Source organism: Macadamia integrifolia, chromosome 8 (genome assembly GCF_013358625.1).
Source record: "Macadamia integrifolia cultivar HAES 741 chromosome 8, SCU_Mint_v3, whole genome shotgun sequence".
NCBI lineage: Eukaryota > Viridiplantae > Streptophyta > Magnoliopsida > Proteales > Proteaceae > Macadamia > Macadamia integrifolia.
Window position 1 is genome coordinate 131,253 of NC_056564.1, and position 11,026 is coordinate 142,278.

An 11,026-nucleotide genomic window follows, 5' to 3' on the forward strand; every position below is an offset into this window, starting at 1 on the left:
CTTTGCTGTCATTTTACTGTTTTGGCACGTTTCCATGCATTGCCATCACCATGTTTCATGTCATAAGTTTTCTATCCTTCTTAGATCGTTGCCGTTCCCATTTTGCAGAAATTGGGTTTTGAATTTCCCCTTCTTTAATGTTGCTGTCTTTTCTTACTGTACTAACCCAACTTTCTTTACTTATTGTCAGGATGTCTTCACGCACCGGCAGAGGACCATCTTCCTCTGGTGCTCGACGCAAGACCACCGCTTCTAAGCGGAAAAGTGCGGAGACCAGCACTTCAGCTCATCGCACAGGGAGACCTGCACCTGTTCAGACTGACCCTTCAGACTACGATGAGGAGCACTTCACTAGTGCCGAGGCCGCAGCCAAATGGCCTATCTTCCTGAAGGGGCCAGTGTTGATGGAAAAGACCGTGGTAGTCGAGGACTTCCACAAGGCCCAGCTTCAGGAGAGGTTCTCAGCATTGGGCTGGGACATTATTCTTCAGGTGGACCGACCGTGCTACGATCAGCTCGTCCGTCGGTTTTATTGCAACCTGGAGGTGTCGTATCAGTACGGGGAACTCACTGTCAGCAGTCTGGTGAAGGGAGTGGATATCCAGCTGACGGTAGACACCCTGGCTAGTATTTTGGGCATATCGGCGGCGGGACACCGATACTACAGTCCCCCCAGGAGTAGGCCTCAGGGACCGTTCATGAGCATAGAGACACCGGACTTCATCTACGAGACCATCTGCGGCAGCAGCAGTCGCCCGGGGTCCGAGACATCTTTCTTCCCTGAGGTCCGTCTCTTCGCCCGGTTGATCCAGTTCAACCTGCTCCCCAGAGGAGGTCATCGGAACCAGGTAGGTTTCATGACGGCTTTTATAGCATTTTGTATTTTCACAGCCGCAGAGGGAGGCAGGGAGCACTTGTGCCTTCCCTATATCATCCTCAGAGCGATGGAGCACCATGCTTCTCACCCAGAGGACGGAGGATTCCCATACGGCAGGATCCTCACTAGGATCTTCGAGTTCTTCGGGGTGGACTTGAGCGGAGAGGAGGGGAAGACTCCGGCTGATAGGTTCGATCGTAGCAACCTTTTGAAGATGGGTCTCCACACCCTCATGGATTCACCTCCGAGATCGGGAGCTCGGAGAGGAAGGGGTAAGAGGGCTGCCCCTGTAGAGGATGTCCTCATGGAGGAGGAGTCCAGTGAGGAGGACGAGGACTACGTTCCTCAGGACGAGGAGGCGGATCTGATGGGCGGCAGCATCCCTGAGGAGGTGCCTCAGGAGTCGAGAGGTCCGGGTCCTGGTTCTTCCGGAGCTGCAGCCCCACCATATGGAGCCCCACCACCTGGGAGTGGTGACTATGATTATGAGGATAGGACAGCCTCCATGCGGGCCTTGCAGGACGGCCAGGTCCAGATACTGAGGCGGTTGGACGAGATTGCCTCCCGGCAGATCACCTTGGAGGATTCCTTCCGTAGGCTGGGTCAGGACTTGGACAGCAGGGCCACCGCCATCTCAGCAGATTATGGCCGGCTTAGGAGGGAGGTACAGGTGGTGAACGCGAGGTTCGATTATTACGATCACCGCTTCGATGTTAACTCCAGGCCTCCAGCGAATGTGGTGATCATCGACGACGATGACGACGCCCAGTGAGGCTTAGCTTGCCCGCCCAGCTGTTTATCCATTTTTCTCTTTTTTTGTAGACATTGTACCTTTCTTTATTCTCATTCCTTGTAATTGCGATGTAACTTGAATTTCATTTATGGAATGAAATATCTTTGGATATTGGACTATTATAATGTTTTCATATGTGGAGTTCCTGTGTGGTTTTGTGGTGATGTGACTTTTCTATTTGTGCTCTTTGTTATATTATTATCTGTTGTTTGTCAGGTTTTGTGTAAAATTTTTTGGAAATCCCACTTTACGCCGTTATGCTGCCGAAATTTCGTCGAAATAGTACTTTATAGGTTATAGTTCCAATCTAATTACCTTTTATCTACACTCACGCATGCCATGAATGCAACTTATAACATAACTCCATTTTATACTTTCTTTCTTTGACTTTTAATCTTTAAGCTTTTATCTTTACCCAATCCCCATTTTCCTATTATAGAGTCTACGAGATTCTAATGGTATGCTGTAAGTGGAGCAGAGCATCGCGCTCTGATACCACCGTTTGCCACACCCCGTTCACCCTGAACCGGAGCGGTGACCGAGTTAACACCGGTTAACCCAAACCTGCCAGGATCATCAGACACTGTATTCCACCACAGCATACACACACTAACATCAACTCATCAAATCAGCGGAAGACTAAGTTTTACCTGTAATAATTCCCATATACCTGATACCCAAATAGCGATACCATAATTATATACATTTGGGCCCGAAGGCATGATATATATACACAAAAAGAATAAAGTTTGAATATCAAATATATACGGGAAATTATCAAAAACATCAGAGTACACAGCCCGGCATCGGTATCAAGGCTGGAGCTCAGCTCGGCCTCAGAACCGCTGCCCCGCAACACAGCTCTCACACGCGCAGTCTACGCCGTGCTCAAACTCCTCAAGGGTCCACCAGTCCTCCTCAGGAAACTCGACTGTGGGACCCACCCCATGCTCCTCAGATGCATGACCTGCAAAATCATCTAAAAAGGGGTGTATACGTGGAATGAGCTCACTAGCTCAGTAAGTAGAGAGGTGGACCACCCACAACAGTCCACACAATCACAACACATCATATGCTCTACATGCCATGCAAGTCATTTTAAATCACATACACCTAATCAACATTACTAAGTCTTTGGTTTTAGTGCTACTACAGCCACAGTGCGCGTATACTCCGGGTACGAGCCGCGAACTCCCTCCCGCGATACGCCCATAGGGCTGTTGGAGAAGGCCCACCGTGAGTACTCGGAAAAATAAAGACAATGCCGTCCACCGGCTCTCAACTGAAATGTAAATAAATTAAATGACAGTGCTGACTCCAGTAATTTAAAAGCAGTACGATTGGCCCTCTTGAAATACCACCGGGGTTGCCGGCTGTCCTACACGACTCGCCGGGCGTAATGCCTAACCGCCACAGTGTCCGACAACCGCGACCCCTGCTTCCCCCCAAATGGCAACCCAACACCTCAACCCCTTTTGGGAAGGGTCGTAGCACGGGATGGTGAGAATCCTAATACCGCATGCTCCTATATGCAGTACGACTGCATAGTGCCACCGTGTCCCATACCACGGGCCACCAATGCATTCGTTTCCAAGCCGACCACGGCATCTAATCTATCAATGCTTTATGCAACATGATGTCCACATTCAACATATAACATCTCATTTAATTTGCAATTGAAATTAAACATAGCATATATGCACATCAATGAGTGGAATGACTAATCTATATAGCACATTCATGATGACATGACTAGATTAGATATGGTTATATGAATGCCAAACAAATGCCTTGAAACAAGGCCACACGTCCTCTCTCCACTTACTTGTAGCGTACAAGGAGTCCCGCTCGGTACGGGTGAGATCCGGAGCGAATCGGGAAGGCTTTGGTGAACCTAACAAAATTGAGCGGGGTTAGTACTTCACCATTTTAGAATCAAAATTAATGAAATCCGACGTTAAAATCGTTTTTAGAACGCCGAAAGAAGGTCCCACGTCCGATTTGGGCTCGATCGGACCTAAAAATCACATTCTGGCCACTCGGGTGGGTGTCTCAGGTGGGTGGTCTACCCACCGGTCCTACCCGCCGGTTTTGGACCGGCGGGTATGGACCCGCCGGTAGGACCCGCCGGTCCTACCCGCCGGTTTGGCCAGAACCCCTCTGGTCCTCTCAGGTGGGTGACACAGGTGGGTGGTCTACCCACCGGTCCTACCCGCCGGTTTTGGCGGGAAAACTCCAGTTTCTTCTCAACTTCCCCCATTCCTTGGGGACCCAAATAGGGCTTTTCTCAACCCAATCCTCACACCTTTAAAGTCCCATAGGAGGGTTCTAGCTTAGATCTAAGTTAGATTCGAGTGAGGGGAACCATCTTACCTTCTTTGCTCAAAAATGACTTCAAACCCTCCAAATCACTTCCAACTCACAATGCTCCTTCTACCTTGTCAATATCTCTTCAAATCCTTCAAGATCAACACATAAATCATCTATTAAACCTTAGATCCATCATTTCAAGAGGTGTTTACAAGATCTTAAGAAATCATACTCGAATCAAGGGTTTAAAGCGTGGGTTTGGCGAATGTTTATAAAACCCAGCTTTTCTTACCTCCAACTGTAGATCTCGAGTTGAAGATTACTCTCCCGGCACCGGAATGGCAAGATCGAGCTTCGGCGCCGCTGAAATCCTTCCTTTCTTCTTCTTCCTTTCTTCTTCCCTTTCTTTTTCTCTCTCTTCTTTACTTTTCTCACCAAACGTACGAGGGTAATAAATGGAAAGAAAAGAAGTCATAAAGCTTTATATACTATTCCTACTTAAGTGAATAGTGATGGATGGGTCACTCAGGTGGGTGGGTGCACCCACCTGACATACCCATCCAAGAGTAAAAACTTGGGATTTTGACCGGGCTCGGACCTCGGCTCGGACCCTACCCCAAGCATACAATGTAGCATACGTATATAACCTTAAAATACGGATATAATACCTGTTCTATCCGTACATAGCCTTATGGTAGGTGCACGTACACGGTTTGGGCACTCCCGTCTCTTCTGGCACTGGCTCGGACTTGTCGGGCCAGCCGGTGTTTAAGGTCACCCGTGCCATCATAGCCCATAAGGAACCCGCTCTAATTCCCTCTGGCTCGGTTCCTGCATGGTTAAACCGGTTCAACCACGAAATCAGACCGGGTTTAAGAAGCGGGATATTACAATTCAGTTCTGAAATGTCCAGGCTTTCTGCACTCAAAACAAACTATGTCTTTAGTAGGAATTTTCTTGGGTTTAATTTTTGTTTTACCTTTTTCCCCATAGGATTTGTCACCGTAGGATTTGTTTTTGTGTTGGAATCTTCCTTTTTGTTTGAGGAATTTGTTGAATTTCCTCGTGATGAGTGAAATTTCCTTTTCCATGTTGAATTCTTCATCTTCTTCATCTTCTTCATCATCACTTACTTCTTCGATAGGTTGAGTTGATTTTAGCACTATGGTTCTCCTTTTCTCAGAATTTGGTTTGTCGGCATTCAGCTCTACTTCATGCGTTTGGAGAGATCCAAGCAAGTAGTCCAAGGAGATTTTCGTCAAATCTTTGGCTTCTTCTATTGCTGTTTTCTTGGGTCTCCAAGCTGCAGGTAAGGCTCTTAAGATTTTTCTGACTTTTTCAGCGTTAGTATAAGTCTTGCCTAAACCTTTAAGATTATTCACAATATCAGTAAATCTAGTGAACATAGAAGTTATTGACTCATTTTCTTTCATAGAGAATGACTCGTAATCAGAGACAAGTTGATCTACCTTTCTTTCTTTTACCTCTGCTGTACCTTCTTATGTGACAAGAAGCATATCCCAAATTTTTTTAGCCGTGTCACATGCAATGACTCGGTTGAACTCTTGTTCATTGAGGGCATATTGAAGGAACGTAATGGCACGGAAGTTATACTGGATGAGGGTGATGTCTTCAGCCATCCATTCTCCTTCATCCTTAGGTACTGTCTTTCCATAAACTATCTTGGTGATAGTGTATGGTCCATTCTCTATAGCTCGCCATACAAGAATGTTGTGACCGCACACAAAATTCTTGAATCTGTACTTCCAGAAAGAAAAGTTTTCTCCATTAAAGTACGGGGGTCTCGAGGCATTCATGCCTTCTGGTGGTCCTTGGAATGTGGTCATGGTCTTTGACTCACTATTAAGACGATATAGTCTTAAATAAATTGAGCTTCCGCTCTGATACCAATTGAAATAACCTAGAGGGGGGTGAATAGGTTATACTAGTGGAATTTAACTCTTTTCGATGTATAGGTCACAAGTGTGACTATAAGTTAAAAGCGATGCTGAATAAATAAAATAACAACACCCACAACACAATATTTATAGTGGTTTAACTCAATTTGAGTCTAGTCCACTCCCTACAAGAATCCTCTTGTAAGGTATTCCACTAGTTTTCCCTTTCAGTACAGTAGGTAGGGAAGAAAACCTTTACAATCTTTTTCACGGATAAGAGTATCCTGACAAATCCCCTTTATAGGCAGAGAGACACCTTTACAATCTCCTTTGCAGGTAGAGATGCACCTTACAATCTCCTTTAAGGTAGAGAGGCACCTTACACTCTTTTAAGGATAAGAGGATCCTTACAATCTCTTAAGGATGAGAGGGTCCTTACACAAGCCTAAGTACAGTCTAGACTTAATGTAAAATAGAAAATTGAGAAGTGGAATAAAAGAGAATTACCTCCGGTGTGGTGCAAATGAAATATGCAATGATGATACAATGAATGCACCTTTTGAAATCTTCTTGATGTTTGTAATATAAATGCCAAGATGTAGATCGTCTTGAGTTCCTCTTGAATGTAAAATAAAGAACTTGAACTCAAGAAATGGTGTAGACCAATTCTCACTTCTAATGCTCAAATAATGCTTCTCTGAAGTTGAGATTAATTGTTAATTAATAAGTAGTATTAGAGGTATTTATAGGTGAGCTTAGTGAAGCATTTTAGGTAGGAAATCAAGCTCTAACGGACGTATTCTGGGTCTATCGATCGACCACCATCGGTAGCCGGTCGACCGCCAAGAGCCGTTGAGGCAAAATATAGCCGTTGGGGCACTTCCAGGCAGTCATCGATCGACCGGGACTTTTAGACGGTCGACCGCCTATGGTCTCGGACATGTCCGATTGACTGGGGCTTCCAACCGGTCGACCTCCAATATGACATACTCTGTTTTGACAGAATGCTGTCATACTGACCAGTCGTCAGTGTTTTGACCATAACTTTTCGGTCCAACCCCTAGTTAGTTAATTCGTGTTTTAAACGCGTTTTAAACGCCGTACTGTTTTTTTGACGTTTTAAACGCCGTTTGCCGAACTGTTCACAGAAATCCGGTAAAAAATGGGAACGGGCATATTAAAAGTTTAAAACGCGTTTCAAACGCGTATCCGTTTTTTTACTATAAAAAAAATGGATATTAAAAAATAATTAAAATTTCACTCTCGGCCGTTCGATTTCGCCCATTCCCAAATCAAAATCCCTCATTTCAATTAAAACTTCAACCCTAACTCTCACTTCCTCTCTTCTTCTCTCCCACCGACGGACGACTGACGACTGGTCATCAAAGAGTTGTCATCGGTTTCTCATGAACACGGTGCTGCTGGAGTTGTCTTCGTCTCTACGATCCACGACGACGACGGCGGCGGCCAGTGGAAACACTTGTGAGAACTGGACGATTGGACAACGACGACGACGGAAGACTGGAGACTGGACGACGACGACGACGACGACGACTGAACTACTGGGGTACTGGACTCGAGCTCGACTTCACCTAACTACGGCGGGCGACGGACGACTGAACGACTGGACTCTGGAGTACTGGACTCGAGCAGCTCGACTTCACCTCACTACGACCGACCACGGACGACGGACCAAGGACGACCGGCGACGGACTACGGACTACGGACTACGGATGACGGACGACGGACGACGGACGACGGACGACTGACGACGGACGACTAAGGACTACGGACTACGGTCAAACACCGGATTCGACTTCACCCCTGTTTCTATTGTTGCAGAAAGAGGTTTTTGATTTTTTTCCTTTTTGATTTCTTTATATTTTGTGATCTAGTTAAATGAGCCATACATAGATATAATACCCTATATGCCACATCTGTCTGACCAGAGCTTATCAAGCTGTTTAAAAGGATATTGCAGGTTCTTGAATTTGGTGGTATTCCCTTCTGGTCCATCTCATCCAAAACCCTGTAGGCATTCTTGAACCTATTTACTTTACAGAAAGCACCAATTAAAGCATTATACACAGCAACATCAGCCTTTACTCCATTCCTCTCCATCTCCAGAAATGTGTCTACTGCATCTCCAATCCGGTTCTCTATCCCATAAGTATGAACCAAGACGCTGTATATAAAAGAAGTTGGCCAACAACCACTACAACTCATGTCTCTAACAACTCTGTGGCAAGCTCTGACACTGTGAGTGTAATTCCGTTGCTTCCCGGCCCATTCAAAGAACCTATAGGTCTGAAATGAATACCAGCATTTTCAACTCTCTTGAGGACATACTCCACTAAATCTGGTGATACTCTTACTCCGCTCTCATTGAGGCTGGTTTCTAGCTCTACATTTGGGCAAGACATGATAATTTTACATATTCGTTTCACTGGATCAGAAAATTCTTATGTTCTTCACCACAAGCTTATTCATGCAATGCACTCCAAGCTCTTGTTTAACATACTACACATGAAAGGGAATTATTCGGAATCCTTCTATCAGGTTTTCCACAATATTCACCTTTAGTTAGCAACAATTCTAAAAATCTATAAGATCAACCCTACTTGGTTGTCGGTTTATAGGTAGATATATCCAGATTCCAGACTTTGATTTCACCTTCACGATTGCTTTTTTTTTTTAAGGTGCAACATGTGGCTGTTTGGATCAAGAAGGATCTTGCAGAAATTTCAAGAAGCTAGTTCACAAACTGGCATCTGCTGCATCATTGGGTTGATTCTCATTAACCCTTGTTTTTTTATACGGATCCAATAGACCATACATAGCTTCCAGCCCCTTGTGATTTAGCATCTTCTTTTTATTTTTTTTCTGGGTTATATAGGAGAAAAGGTTTCTCTCTGTTCAGTTGCAGAAATTATTTGGTAAATTAGAATCACTTTGTTCCACAATTTAGTATACTTTGTTAAAATATGAATGAATATTTGATTGTTAATCGTTAATTCTTTATTCTCAATTCTCATATGTACTCATCATATATATTAAATTTGAATAAATATTTGATTGCATATTATGTAGGTACTTGATATTACTGAAAAAAGGTTAGAAAAAAGGATAAGTTTTGGGAACATGTACAACAACTTGGGCCAAGCCGTTTTAAATGCAATTATTGTGAACTTGACTACTCTGGTAGAGTTACTCGAGTGAAAGCTCATTTGGCTTGCTTGACTGGCCATGATGTTCAAATTTGTACAAAAGTCCCTGATCATGTTCAAGCTGAAGCCAGTGCAGAAATGAATTTGAGTGCATCTAAAAAGAAAAGGACGAATGAGACCTTAGAAAGTGGAATTGGCTCCACAAGTTCTCTTGGTAAGAGCATTCATCAAACCACAATGGTAGAGTTGGCTGCTAAACAAGACAAGAAGTCATTAGAAAAGATGATAGGAGAATTTTTTGTTAAGAATAACATTTCTTTCAATGTTATTCAGACAGAATCTTTTATTCAAATGATGAAAGGTGCTTGTGCCTATGGTCAGGGTTTTGTTATTCCTAGTTACTCTACTCTTCGTACCCGTTTGATTCCTGAAGCTAAGGTAGAGATCATGGAATATGTGAGCAACATAAAGTCAACATGGGGTGACACAGGTTGCACAATAATGTCTGATTCTTGGACTGACCTAAAGAAGAGGTCTTGGGTCAATGTGATAGCTTATTCTCCTGGTGGGGCTGTATTCCTGAAGTGTATTGATTGTGGTTCAAATAGTATTACTGCTGGATATCTTTTTAGAGAAATATCTAATGTTATTGAAATGCTTGGACCACAACATGTTGTGCAATTTGTTTCAGATAATGGTGCTAACTATAATTGTTGTGGTGATATGTTGATTGGAAAATGGTCTCACATGTATCGGACAAATTGTGCTGCACATGGGATTAATTTGCTTTTAAAGGATATCCATAAGCATGTTAGATGGGTGAGGGAAATTATTGATGATGGTAAACATGTAGTGGATTATATGCACAGGCACACAGCTATTATAGCCTTAATGAGGGAATTCACAAATGCCAAAGAGATTAAGCAGCCTTGCAAGACAAGGTTTGCTACTAATTTTTTAATGCTCCAATCTCTTATTGTAGTTGAGAATGAGTTAAGGCTATTGGTTGCATCATCTGAATGGAGAGGCTTCCATTGCAATAGAGTTGAAATAGCATTAAAGACTGTCAGGATAATTCAATCTGATATATTCTGGGAACAGGCAAAGGAGGTTATTGCTTTTATGGATCCTCTCATTAGGATTCTTCACCTTGTTGATTCAGATGGTTCCACTGCATGTTACTTGTATGAAGCAACTGTTAGGGCAAAAGAAAAATTGAGGAAGTTAAAGGAGAGTGATGGAGTAAAGTACTTTACCATATTGGATTTGTTTGATACAAGGGTGGAAAAGAATATAATTCATCCTGTTCATGTGCTTGCTGCAGCTTTAAATCCTAATAATTTGTTTGATGGTGGACTTTTTATTGAGACAAATACAGTTGTGCAGACTCAAGAATGTATTGTGGCAACCATGGTTCCTCAAGAAGATCATGAGCAATTCACTGCAGAAATGGTTGAATATCGAATGAGGAACCCAAATTTGTTCAATATCACAGGAAAGTCTTTAATGAAAACTAACCATCCAAGTAAGTCTGTTAGTTAATTAAGTTTATATTTCTATTTGTATATCATCCTTATATGTGTTTACTTGTGTTAATTTGATATGTGTTTACTTGTGTTAATTTGTAAGGATTTGGTGGGAATATATGGGTGGTTGTCTTCCTGTGGTTCAGAAGGTTGCTTGTAGAATCTTAAGCCAACCTTGTAGTTTCTCTCCTTGCGAGAGGAATTGGAGTGCTTGGGACGCTGCACAAACAAAGAAGAGGAACAGGTTAACTCCAGAAATGTTAGAAGATTTGGTATACATTAGAATGAATTCTTTGATGAAGGAGAAGTATGAAAGCCGAGCAATTCAGGATACAAAACCTATTGACCTAGAGAAACTTGGTGATTTGCCTGATGTAAACATTGAGTTGGAGACAGAGAGACTTGAAGAGACATATGTTGAACCTATTCATGATCAACCTAATTCTATATTATGA

General features: G+C 43.2%; 1 protein-coding gene across 1 annotated transcript; it reads left to right on the top strand.

Annotated features, from left to right (window-relative positions):
• The first annotated feature begins 8,299 nt into the window (after nucleotides 1-8,299).
• On the top strand, nucleotides 8,300-11,026 carry LOC122086051. The gene is made up of 4 exons (XM_042654741.1): nucleotides 8,300-8,437; nucleotides 8,969-8,991; nucleotides 9,084-10,544; nucleotides 10,675-11,026. The coding sequence occupies exons 1-4, from the start codon at nucleotides 8,300-8,302 to the stop codon at nucleotides 11,024-11,026; spliced, it is 1,974 nt and encodes a 657-aa protein (XP_042510675.1).